Source organism: Silurus aristotelis (assembly GCF_946808225.1).
Source record: "Silurus aristotelis genome assembly, chromosome: 8".
Taxonomy (NCBI): domain Eukaryota; kingdom Metazoa; phylum Chordata; class Actinopteri; order Siluriformes; family Siluridae; genus Silurus; species Silurus aristotelis.
Window position 1 is genome coordinate 17,158,910 of NC_139581.1, and position 13,465 is coordinate 17,172,374.

The following is a 13,465-nucleotide window of genomic DNA, read 5'->3' on the forward strand; positions in this document are numbered from 1 at the left end:
TTCGGCTGGAAGACAAAAAACAACAACAACCTGACTCGCTTTGAAATGGTAACAAATCTCAAATACTAGTGAGACGATATTCTAGTCAGATCTATAATTTAGTATAATGATTTATACCAGTAATTAAACTCATTTAATCTTAGAGTTAATTTATTCTGGTCACAAGGCACGTCCATTTGAAAATTACATAACATTATCAAAAAAAACAAAAAAAAATGAATAAAAATGAATTCACAAATCAAACTGCAAAATTTCCAGTCAATCAATTCTGCATAGTCTGGATATTAAAGACAAAATGTCAAAATGGTTAATAAAAAAAAATAAAAAAGGGTTATGAGTATAACTTAGTGATGGTACCTCCTTGTATCTTTCCAGCTCTTGTACAAAGGTGCGCTCTTGAAACAAGGCCTGCAGACGCTCCTGAGCATAGTTATGGCAGAGCTCTTCAAAAGTGGCACCACGCTTAGCCAGACGGGGGTTTTGAAAGCCCGGGGTGTCCACGATGAGAAGAGAGCAGAGCGAGTGCTGGCTTGACTTCAGTGCTCTAAAATATCCATGCACACATGACACTCGTGTTAACGTACAACTAATTTAATATCATCTATGCAAGTTTAATAATTATTTGCAGGGTTTTGGATTAATGCTTTCATGCATACTAAGGATGTTTTTTAAAATGATATGGCGTAAAATCACCTTCATATAAATTATAATGATCCAAATCACCTCCATATAAATTATAACCTAATGTATTTTCTAAATAAATAATTATTTTAAATCTTGCTGCGTTCTAAATAATTTGTATGTTGTATAGTGAATTTTTTTTCACAAAGTCCCAAATTAAAAGAACTCTAATGAACAGTTCACTTGAAAAAAAAAATAATTACTTTTATGCCCAGACTATTTATATATTTTTAAAACCTATATTAATATATCTATGCTTTATCCATTTTTTTCCCCATTCATACACAATCCATTTGCTGTTTATACTCGGATATTATGAGCAAATGAAATAATGCTATGATGTGCATTTTGTCAAGTAGTCCAAAAAAAACCCCACATTTTGAAGCTAATAAATAATTTATACTTGAAACTGCGAAAACCATCAGGTTATACATATAGATGTCCCAAGTTTCTCTTTTTTATTATTAAATAAAATACACAAAAATGAAGTTTTCGAAGGTCTGCAAAAAGAAAAATGCTTTCTCGCTTTGAAGATGCACACAAAGCGAAAGCTCTCAGACACACTCCATTAGGTTCATCTGTAGGCGAAGGCTGCAGTGGTGTGCTGAGTGTTGAGGAAACGTGCGGAAAAGGGGCTGACCGGTTGATGAGGGAGATGACGAGAGTGAAGAGTTCGCCGTAGAGTCCAGCAGCCATGGCCTCGAGACACTCCTGAGCCGTGATCTTTGTACCTACAGTACAGCATGAACACTGCATTAGCTTAAACCCCAGCATACGCCATAATCAGCTTCAATAAAAAAAAATTAGGTTTCATGTGAAAAACAGCCATTTTCATTTTAATTATATACACGGTGACAACATTTTCGAGACTAATGGTGTGACTGGTGCTATTCTGAGCGATTTTATCATGGACAGCAAGAACAATTGAAATTCTGCGTGAAATCAGGCAAATCTGCCACTGAGGCGTTTGACATGACAATACGGTTGACATACAGCGAAGCTGCAACGAGTCGTTTGAGGTGTTTCGAGTGGCATGAGCACTTCAAGAGACTGGAAGATGACAAAAGATCAGGAAGACCATCAACGTGCTCGACCCCCGAAAATGTTGAAAGCGTTAAGCAACTCGCGCATAATGATCTTCGGAGAACAATCCACATGTTCTCACTTCCGCATTCCGAGATCCAGTGCAAATAGCAGAAGGTGATTGACACGCTACGAAAAAAAGACATTCCAGAAGTGGCAGAAACACTGGGAGCACTGTGTTGCTGTGCGAGGGGACTGTTTTGAAGGTGGCGGCGTGTAAACGGAGATAAAGAAAGTACTTTCTTGTAAAGAGAGCGAGTCTCAAAACCTTTTGATACCAGCTTGTAAACACAAAAAAATTTTCATTGTAATTATTAACACTTTTTTCAGCACTTTTGTTTAAATTAGTGAATAAGGAATAAATTAGTGAATAAGGATTGAATTAAACAACATTTGAATGACCTGTGCATTTGAAGCCCATACCCCATATATATTTATTGTGTGCGTGTGTGTATACACACACACACACACACACACACACACACACACACACACACACACACAGTATATAAAAATAAAGTGTGCACCTGGGCTTTCTCCCCCTCCAATGTCATCCGGACCCTGGCGGAAGGAAGTGGATCTCTGCAGGGTTCCTTTCGGATGGTGTTTGAAGATCGATGAGGAAAGTTCTTCAAGGGTGCAGCCCAGGAGGTAAGCTGCCTTCTGGGCCCACTCATGACGAGCAAACTGCTTACGGCCGGCTGTCAGAAAAACACACATGTTAGCAGCTTGTTTTGCTCGAGAGCGCAAGGCAGGGGCTCAAGGCTAATTCTTCTGCTGATGCATTTTCTGTGGTTGAACTACATTTTAAAAATAACCAAAAGTAAGAAAACAACCCCCCCCCCCCCCCCCTGAAAAAAAACATTAATCAGAGTCTCAATGAAGATTAATACTAGCTGTTGACAAATGGAACAAACAGCCAAACTAGGGCTGTAATAACAGATTGATTCAGAAAATGCGTCCAAGCCCAAGTCACCCGAATCACAGAAAATGCATCTGCTTCAAAGGTGTCACACAAAATTACAAAAAAAAAAATGAAATGACAAAGTCAACAGAGTAAAGCCTGCGTAAAGCAGTTACTAGCAGATGGTAGAGGCGCTAAAGCAGCACCCAAGGCAACTCATGCAGAAGAAGAAAAACCTTTATCAGAGAACACATGCCGAACAGAAACAAAGCCAGACAACAGACAAGCTTTTTTGTTTGTTTTGGATGGGACCAACAGAAAAATAAAAAAATAAATAAAAAAAAAGCAGTGCAGAAATGAAAAAGTCCATGAGCTGACATGGGGGGGGTTTGGGCGGTTTAAGGGGTATATCAGAGCAGTGGAGCTTAAAAAGACAACAGTTCTTTTCCCACGTTCTGATCCCACGCTCTGCCTCTACCAAGTTTTAGCCTGGCTTTGAGACAGTCAGGGACGTGGCTACTGAGTGATAGAGAGCGTGAAAGCAGGAGAGAGAGAGAGAGAGAGAGAGAGAGAGAGAGAGAGAGTGAGAGATAAAGGAAGAAAGAGAGAGATTGAGAGAGAGAGAGAAAGAAAGAAAGCAAAAGCGAGGCAAAGAAAAAAGAGAACGGGAGACAATAAAAATGCAAATGAAAATGTCTGGCAGCAGCGATAAAGGCGTTAAGAAACACCATTCAAACATGGAGTTAAAGAAAAGTTTGATTGAGGTTATGGGGTTTTTTTTCTTTACCTTCTTCAGTCTCTGCATTCAGTGGCATGCAACATGCAATTGGAAAAGGGGAGGTTAGAACATCAACATCGTAACACACAAACACAAACAACTGCACACTCACTCGCTCATATACTGCAAATAAAAATTCTGGTATGATATGAGGCTTAAACGGCATCAAAATGGTTGCTAATACCAAATATCAAAGTTTTTCAAATAGGCCCTTAGAAATAAAACTAATGGGGAAATAGTTTTCATGATGATCTGCTTTATCTGCAGAATTATTGGCACCCTTTGTAAAGGTAGATAAAAATTCATGCAAGCAAATATGATTTATTTCACTGTGAAAATAGAGTATGATCACCTTATTTTGAAGTAAATACACTATATGGACAAAAGTATTGGGACACCTGACATTTCAAGCCATATGAGGTTCTTCTCCGAACTGTTACTACAATCCTGGAGGCACACAATTATATAGGATTTTATTTTTTATTTTATTTTATTTATTTTTTTTTTTTATGAGGTACAGTATAATAAAAGTTTTCGTTCACTTAGGCTTGGAAACCCAAACCTGTTCCAACAGAGCTCCATGAAGAAATAGTTTACATGGGATGGAGAGGAAGATCTTGAGTGGCCTGCTATAAAGCACTGACCTTAACACTATTGATTATTTTGGGATAAATTAGAACACTGACTGCACCTCAGGCCTCTTCACCTCACCTACATCAGTACCTGACTTTATTAAAACCCTTGTGCCTGAAGCACACTTCAAAATCTAGTGGAACATCTTCCCAAAAAAGTGGAGGCTATTATTATAACAGTAAAGGGGGACTGGAATATTCAAGAAGCCCATATGATTCTTATGGTCAGGTGATCATGCAGTGTATATTAAATGAAATAATTCAACACAAATGATTATAAAATGTGAACAATAATAAATAAGTTGCTGCACGTTTAAGGCTGATCAAAATTTACGACTATGTAACAAGGGACATAATTGATGCCTGATCGCTGTGATTTCCACCAAGGCTGATATGTCTGTCCAACCTCATTAGCAGCAAAAGATACGGTGCAAAAATATGCAAAAACACAGCCTGTTTTCTCATTTCATACGACCGTGTGAACTTGGGGGAAAAAATTACATATACATGTATTAAAATGGCCTGTGGTACATTTTCACACTAAGGCTGTAGCTGAAACGCTGGTTAATGGGTCGCCTGTTTGCTGTGCTAATACAACAACCCTGCATCTAAAAAAAGATTGCAAACAGCGCAAAGGGTCCGCCTTTTTGCGTCCCTCTGATTGACTTTAAATCCCCAAAGGCATCATTATTTTTTGCAGAATGAAATGTTGATGGAGCATGAAGACAAAAATCTCACAGGGATGAGAGTCGAAGGACATGTAGTTGCAGATGGAAGATAATTCTGTACGAGTTCTTCTTGTATATAAAAAGCAAACATCTTTTAGTGCGCTATTCTAATTTTAAAGCTTAGCTTAGCTGACAAAATAGATAATAATGTGTTAAAAAATATTATAAAAATGAACAGCCATAGATTACAGCTTTTTAAGGGTTCACAAACATGCTGATGTGGCTAGACGGGCGAGACGGGCTCTTTAAGGAAGGAGAACACTGCCCTCTAATGGTTATTCTCTGCATATTTTGTCTTCTGTACAGCTGAAATACTTAATTGTTTAACTCGAGACACTGTCTTGCTCGGTTAATGGTTATCCAAACATCACACTACTCGAAAAAGATACTGCATCTCACCAGAGTCTCTCACCTCTCTGTATTAAGTGCATGTCAGCTGATTTTCATCTGTCCCATAGTCCTTTTCTTTCTCTTATGATGAGTTAAGAGTCACTGGTGTGATATTTTTTTGGTGTGCTTTCAATTTACTTAATGTGCAAATTATACCAGACCCTGCACTCATCATACTGGAAATTTCCTGTCTTACACAATCGGATCGAAAAACAACTGGCATGCAGTGTAATCACAGCCATGGAGTTGCTAATAAACTTTAAAATAAATACATTTCAAAATGAGGCTCCCACATTTGTGGCTTGGAAAACTGACATTAACACCTGGAGCAAATTAGACATTGTCTAAAAGGAAAATCTGAACAATTTTATGAGATCTGGCATCCCTTTATCAGTTGCCTAAGAAAAAATACTATTACTTTTATTAGTATTCATTTTATTACTTTTTTCACCACACATTTATTTAAAATGTTAAACAGGTTGGGTAGAAGTAAAGTCAAGTGATGTCTATTATGTTTTTTTTTTTACTCCCATACATATACTTCATTACTCCCACCTCTGCCCCACAGCTTTAATTCAGTTTTGTCACAAATACAGTGCATCCGGAAAGTATTCACAGCACTTTTTCCACATTTTATGTTTTTCCAAAATGGATTAAATTCATTATTTTCTTAAAAAATACACCACAATGACAAAGTGAAAGAAGTTTGTTTGAAATCATTGCAAACCTATTATAACTTTAAAAAAAAATGCAATAAAAAATAAAATCACGTACATGATTATTCACAGCTTTTTGCCATGACACACAAGATTTCTACAACTTGTTTGGAGTCCACCAGTGGTAAATTCAGTTGATTGGGCATGATTTGTATAAACTGTATGCAGTGATATATAAGGTACCACAATTATCAAAGCACAAACAAAGCCATGAAGTCCAAGGAATTGTCTGTAGACCTCCGAGACATGATTGTATTCGGGGAAATGGTACAGAAAAATCTCTGCAGCATTAAAGGTCCCAATGAGCACAGAGGCCTCCATCATCCGTAAATGTAAGAAGTTTGGAACTACCAGGACTCTTCCTAGAGCCAAACTGAGTGATCAGGGGAGAAGGGCCTTAGTCAGGGAGGTGACAAAGAACTCAATGGTAATTCCTAAAGAGCTTCAGCATTTCTCTGTGGACAGAGGAGAACCTTCCAGATGAACAACCTTCTCTGCAGCACTCCACCAATCAGGCCTGTATGGTAGATTGGCCAGATGAAGGCACTCCTCAGTAAAAGACACATGACAGCCTGCCTGGAGTTTGCCAAAAGGCACCTGAAGGACTCTCAGACCATGAGAAACAAAGATTTAACTCTTTGGCCTGAATGTCAAGCATAATGTCTGGAGGGAACCAGGCACCACTCATCACCTGGCCAATACCATCCCTACAGTGAAGCATGGTGGTGGCAGATTCATGCTGTGGGGATGTTTTTACAAAGACGTCCTTGATGAAAACCTGCTACAGAGCACTCTGGACCTTAGACTGGGGTGACGGTTCATCTTCCAACAGAACATCACCACTAAGCACACAGCCAGGATAAAGGAGTGGCAATGGGACCCAGACTTAACCCCAATTGAACATTTCTGGAAAGATCTGAAAATGGCTGTGCACCCACGCTCCCCATCCAACCTGATGGAGATTAAGAGGTTCTGCAAAGAAGAGTAGGAGAAACTGCCCAAAAATAGGTGTACCACGCTTGTAGCATCAAACTCAAAGACTGTGAATACTTACAGTATGTACATGTAGTTTTTATTTTTTCCAAATACATTTACAAAGATTTTAAACTAACTTCTTTCACATTGTCATTATAATTATTTTTTGAATTTGGAGGATAATAATGAATTTAATCCATTTTGGTACAATAGCTGTAACAAAATGTGGAAAAGGTGAAGCGCTCTGAACACTTTCCGTATGCACTGTACATAGCTTCAAATAAATCCATATTGCTTCCACTTGTGCAATTATGATGTACTAAGAATGTATTATTAAGTGTGAGTGTGCAATATGACACAACAACACACAATCTGTCTCCTAGGTTTGTTAGCAAAATACCAGCAAAACAGTAACATTTCATAAATACTTTTTTGTACCTGCAAAAAGGAATTCAACATGAAAAGATTGGGGGAATAAACTGTAAAATTTCGGACTTTATATCGTTTTAGCATCTAACACCTTTCAGTTTGCAATTATTGGATAAACAAAAAAAAAAAAAAAAGTATTATGGCAGGTAATGTGATATGTTGCAAAGTCCAAATTTGGGATATGATCCAAAATTAGGGTGATTTTATATCCACTTTTGCACTGAAAACATTTCTAATATTGCAACAAAAAAATTATCGCACATTTTAAAAAACTTTTAAGATTTTCATTTGATTTTGAACAATAATGACTATCGATCTTTATGAATCTTTCGCCAATCCTTAAAGAAAATTTTACTCTAATTCCTTTTAGTTGGTTTGTTACTTACAACTACATTTATGGCATTTGGAAAACATCTTTAAGCAGAGCGACTTATAAATATCTTATTTATTCAACTAAGCAGTTAAGGGTTAAGGGCCTTGCTCGAGGGCCCAGATGCGGCAGCTCGGTAGTGCTGCGATTTAAACTTGCAACTTTTCGATCAGGAGTCCTGTTTCTTAACCACTGTGCTACCACTTCCTCTATCTACTGCTACTGAACTCTCGATGTCTGCATTATATGCTGCTTTACTTTATAACCCACACAGAAACGCTGTAAACAGACGAACTGTACAGTAAAATAAACAGTTGGCCTGCATGTAGACTCAGTTATTAATTAATTAATATTAGTGCATCCATCCTGGCCTTATGGCACAAAAGCCATTACACAGAGAAACTTATCTCCATCAGGGTTATAAAAATGGCACACTAACACATCTTTCCCAACATGCCTACAGTCTTGTGCGTCAGAGAAACTCCATATATTCCTCTCTTAACCTTATGAATGTCTTTATTAACACAGACAGCATCGGCTACTGCGGAACCCTCTCTCTTATTAAACCAGGTTTCAGGCTCTAGGGATGTGATGCTCACACTAACATAGTTAAGCTATAGCTGTGTGTGTGTGTGTGTGTGTGTGTGTGTGTGTGTATGCTGTACATTAATTGGCTTTGAGCAGGATGTATCTGGACTGAATATGGATACCACTTGAGGTCTTTATCTCACCTACTGTCTCACACAACTCTCACACAAATATACCTTTTGTTGCCCCAGCAGCTCCCAGATGGTAGATGGCCCCCAAAATGAGCCAAAGAGCTTTCTGCTCATCAGCAGTGACACCGAGGACCTTCATAGCTGCCTGCAGCTTAGTGAACTGCTGTGCTGCCTTCTGCTTGTCTTCAGACTAAACACACACATTAATACCTTAACACACCTGATGAACCTGGTAATTATCTAAATCAGATATCTTTAAACAGGAAGTTCCCACTGCACAAATTTGTAAGTTTGTGCAGATTTACCTTTGCGTGAGGCATAATTCCAAAGGTGTTGTTCTCAGCAAAGTGGTTGAAATGTAGCTCGGTCCTGTAAAAAAAGGCAAATGTGAACTTCACTATAGCACAAAATTCAACTTTGGTTGTTTTTGTGGTTTTTTTATGTACAAAAACATGCTGACTATAGAATTGTTTAATAGGAAGTATACAGGAAATGAATCTTTTCCCCGTCTGCCCCATCTATTGCCTTGTCTCAGGGTAAAATTGCAAAGTTGTGAAGACGCACATGCACGCTCTTACCTTAGAGTGTTGTCTGCCCCAGCCATCATATAATAAAATATGTTATAAGTAGACTCAGCCCCCGGCCTCTTGGCCACCCTCAGTTTCTCCAGCAGCATGGTCTACAAGGCCGTGCCAAAATAGAGCGGTTTTAAGATCTGGAGCACTACTGAATTTCAGACAAGCTATGTAGAGTTTTATAAGGCTGGTACCTGGATGGAGGCAGAGGCCACCTGGCCAGTTTGATCGAAGTCCAGAGAGACAATCTGGGAGAAGCGGCTTGCATTTGAATTCATGGAGGTAGCGCAGTTCCCAAACGCCTCCAGGATAGTGTTGACTGCCTGCCATTTCTCTGCTATAATGGAAAACACCAACACACACACACACACACACACACACACACACACACACACACACACACACACACACACACACACACACACACACACACACACACACACACACACACACACACACTTACTCAGACACTAATTGGCTTGATCCTACGCCCTGATTGACCCATAGGAGGTGTTTCCAGGTGCTGCAGTCAGAGATGAACATATGCAGATAGAATTTTGGCCTCTTGAAAGCTACAGTTAAGCAATGTTAATCTTCAGTGGATCATTAGCAGTGCTAATCGTGCTTTTGATAAGCAAGGCTAATTACCAGAGTTGGTCTGGTGTGCATCATTAGTAAAGTCTCCGTCCATCATCGTTTTACCACCCAATACAACCTGTTTCTGTCATTTTCCTCAGTGTGTCTGAAACCCAATCCTAATAGTATAGTTTGTTTTTTCTCCGGACTTGTTCCAATTTATTCTCATGCTATTTCTTACACTCTGCCTAACCATGTATGAGTTATCGCTCTTTTCACCAACATTTTCAGCATCTCGAACCTGAAAAGATCTTGCCGGTGCTGCCAGCAATAGAGAGCAGGTACTGTACAAGGTGCTGGCAGTTGGTGGTCTTGCCACTGCCAGTTTTGCCAAGCAGAACGATGGACTGGTCCTGCCGCGTAGTCAGAAGGTTCCGGTAGGCCGACTGAGCCACGGCGTAGATATGCGGTGCGGTGTCTTCGCGCCTGCAGCCTTTAAACATGTGCATCACCTGCAATATTCAGGGTGGAAATAATGGAGGTTTGAGTTTTTTCCTTTTTTTTTTTAGCTCTATACATTTGTGCAAGCTTTACACATATTTAAATAATTCTTTAAAGTTTTTTTTTTAAAGCATTACAATTTTAAAAGTTCTACATTCAGCATGTGTAAGACAGCAACAAAGTGCTGGTCACAATGAAGAAAGTACATTTGGAGAAGAGATTGTTGAGTTTGCCAATAAATACCATGTAAAAGTGTTTTTATGGACCAGAAATTAAAAGACGTTCGGTAGATCGTGTACCATTCAGTAATTAATACAATGTTTAAGATGAAACCTCGCAGTTTTTTTCTGCTGTTATGAATTAAGGCTTTTTGGAGGATTTAATCCTTCAAAATTTAATTCTGAATTGTTTACATCTCCTCTGCCTGGTTCATTTAGGTGTGTGAAACACAGCAATTACACAGCAAGTACACAACCAGGGCATAACTATCTGATCAAGCTTGTTTACATTTGGTTCATACCTTACTCTGGTGTGTTTCCATTGCAATGGGAAAGCAATTTGACCCTGGATCGACCCAACTTCATCAAATGTGCCATGTGTTTCGGGTTGCAGATTTGAGTCAAATAGTTTTTTGTATTTCTACGTTTTTAAACTGATCCAAGAGATCCAAACTGAGCCAAAGAAGAGAGTGGGGGTGCTGTATATATACACATTAATCCCCCTTTTATTTGGGGACACCACCCCATAAATGCATGTTTTTTTTATTTGTATTTTTGTATTATTATTATTGTTGTTGAAGCCAAGAATCATCCTTCCACACACTTTAAACACACACAGAAAACATTTGCAAGAATATAGTAAGATGAATTTTGTGTAAATTCATAGAAATACAGTACACCATCATATTTATAGTGAGTACATGTACTGTACAGTATTAAGATTTTTTTCCCCTTTTATAATTAATAATTATTATTTTAAAACATTTTTATTATTTCAATATAAAACTCCATAAAAACAATTCCCTATAAGTTTTTTGGTCTATTCATTTTTTTAAACCAACAATTATATATTAATGAAATCTACTTATTTTATGACTGTTATTGACAGTTTATAATTAAGTGGTTCAGTCATTATGGTAGCAAATGTAGCCATTGTAAACTAAATAAAATGTAAATAAATAAAACTAACTAAAGCCAATGCAATAATCGTACACACATGTATTTTTGTTGTACACTAAAACCCAAAAGCTACAAAGTTGCACTAACAAAAGCCAATTACTCCAAAATCCTAATCCACACTGCAGTAAACTTTGATTATTTTTCCCACAGTCTGGCTGGTAATAAAATGCAAAGACAAAAAAAGTATGAACATAAAATCTGAGCCGTCTTGGCACTGAGATGGTCTTCATTTTCCTGATACCACTTTAGTGCAAACGGCTTTACATTTCTACACGAACAAGTAATCGGCCTGATCTAGAACACCATGGTATTAGTCTTGAATGAGGTTTGTTAAGAAAACTGAAACATAAAGCCTTCAGTAAGTACATAAACATCAACAAAAACATCTACACTATATCTTAAACATGCATTTGAAATAAGATGTAAAATATCTAGAGATAAAGATAGGAAGTCAGTCGTTCAGAGTTTTTACCTTCTCAGAGTACATGGAAGGAGCGCTGATGGGGTTGATGACTACAATGCTGGGCCCAGCGTATGTATGGATGAGGTTTCCTCCATAGCGCTGCCGCAGACAGTGCATCACGCTCGACTCGTTCAGGTAGAGCAGAGTCGCCAAGTCCTCTGAGCGATCAAACGATGGAGGGTTCGCCTGAGGGGGTGAAAGGCCAATAGTGGTGGAGTAAAATGAGTGTGTGTGTAAAGGTGTGACATATGAAAAACAACACCGATAAATGCTGTATGTAAAGATTAATGGAACTATGAAAACATCGATTCACATCTGAATGAAATGTTTGCACTTTCTATGTAGCCTGCACTGTCCTACATATCCCATAATCCAATGCATCTACCATGAAGCAGAGAACATTCACATTTCTTTCATACTTTTGGAACCCAATACTTTTCTGAATAAAAGGTTAATGTGCAAAATTGGCAACAATGTGTGTGGCTTCTGAAGCCTATTTCAAACTGTTTCCTTACACAGAGACCTTTTGCTGTATAAACAGCACAGGCTGTAAGACCTCAATGCAGTTATGCAATCAAAACACCCTCGGTTTTAATAAAATTCATAATGTCAGTGCTGCAGGAATTCAAACTCCTGTCCTGGATCCAGTCTAATCAAACAGGCTCTGGTGTTAAACTCGACATTCATTTAGATTATGAACGCATATTAGAAATAATTCTGCCAGACCAAAGTGAATTTTTGTACATGTGCTACAAATAAAGACAGATGAGCTCTCCTATGCTTGAAGCATAATATTTCATCAGAGAACAAAACATTCTTTGTGTGTGTGTGTGTGTGTGTGTGTGTGTGTGTGTTACTTAAGTATAGAAAGTATAGAAACTCCTGCTCAGTATGTCTACCCCCCCACCCCCCATAAATCTTTTAAGGATCCTCTATTTAAAAAAAACAAAATTGCTTTCACACACAGACACACAGCAAGAACACTAAAAAAAAACAGCCTGACCTTCTCCACATCATCCTCGTCCACGTCCAGTACCGTCCCGTCATGCTCCAGTCTGATCTTCACCTTCCCCTCTGGCAGGCTGCCCGCCTCAGTCTTCAGCATAGTGGCTGCAGGAAGGAAAAAAACAACAAAAAACAACCGCAAACATATTTAATTATAACAGCTTGCAATTAACACAACACAAACTAGCAAAGGTCTTGAAAATAAAAGGGAACAAAGGCCAGGTTTACCGTTTAAATGAAATATTGTTATAAATAATAAGCTTTTATGGGGTTGTTATTTTTAACAACTGGAATTTAGGTGTCATGATGGATTACGGCTCAGATTTAAAACCAAATTTCAAATTGTTCTGCAAATTCCAGCAGATTAAACACAGAATCTGGACAACAGTATTGGGACACCTGAATTTTCCAGCCAGTTATGTATGCGATTAATCATAGAAATACTTACATTATAGAATGTTTTATATACATAAACAATTTAAATGATGAAACTATTGGGACACCTGACTTTTCCAATAATTTGTGCTTCTTCCCCAAACTGTAAGTTAAAAGCACTCTATTGTATATGACGTCTTTGGATATATTCAGCATTAAATTTTTCCTTCACTTGAACGAGGAGACTCAAACCTGTTCCAGCATGACAATGTCTCTGTATACAAAGTGAGCTTCATGACGATATGGTTTACATGGGTTCAAATGCATGACCCTGAATGGCCTGCTGTAGAGCTCTGACCTCATTCCCATTGAACACCTTGGAGATGA

General features: G+C 38.3%; 1 protein-coding gene across 22 annotated transcripts in view; it reads right to left on the reverse strand.

Moving 5' to 3' along the window:
- Positions 1–13,465, reverse strand: part of myo18ab (myosin XVIIIA b) — a 98,117-nt gene that overhangs the window by 44,166 nt on the left and 40,486 nt on the right. For 14 of the 22 annotated variants that reach the window (XM_083549227.1, XM_083549225.1, XM_083549233.1 and 11 more), the window contains 11 exons: positions 12,702–12,808; positions 11,708–11,884; positions 9,858–10,068; positions 9,175–9,317; positions 8,984–9,084; positions 8,711–8,774; positions 8,451–8,595; positions 3,456–3,467; positions 2,292–2,465; positions 1,322–1,412; positions 358–544 (listed from right to left, as the gene is read on the reverse strand). In XM_083549227.1, coding sequence (XP_083405353.1) covers positions 358–544; positions 1,322–1,412; positions 2,292–2,465; positions 3,456–3,467; positions 8,451–8,595; positions 8,711–8,774; positions 8,984–9,084; positions 9,175–9,317; positions 9,858–10,068; positions 11,708–11,884; positions 12,702–12,808 — 1,412 coding nt within the window. The remainder of the gene's footprint in view (positions 1–357; positions 545–1,321; positions 1,413–2,291; positions 2,466–3,455; positions 3,468–8,450; positions 8,596–8,710; positions 8,775–8,983; positions 9,085–9,174; positions 9,318–9,857; positions 10,069–11,707; positions 11,885–12,701; positions 12,809–13,465) is intronic. The other 8 variants (XM_083549236.1, XM_083549228.1, XM_083549235.1 and 5 more) reach the window with 1 other exon arrangement.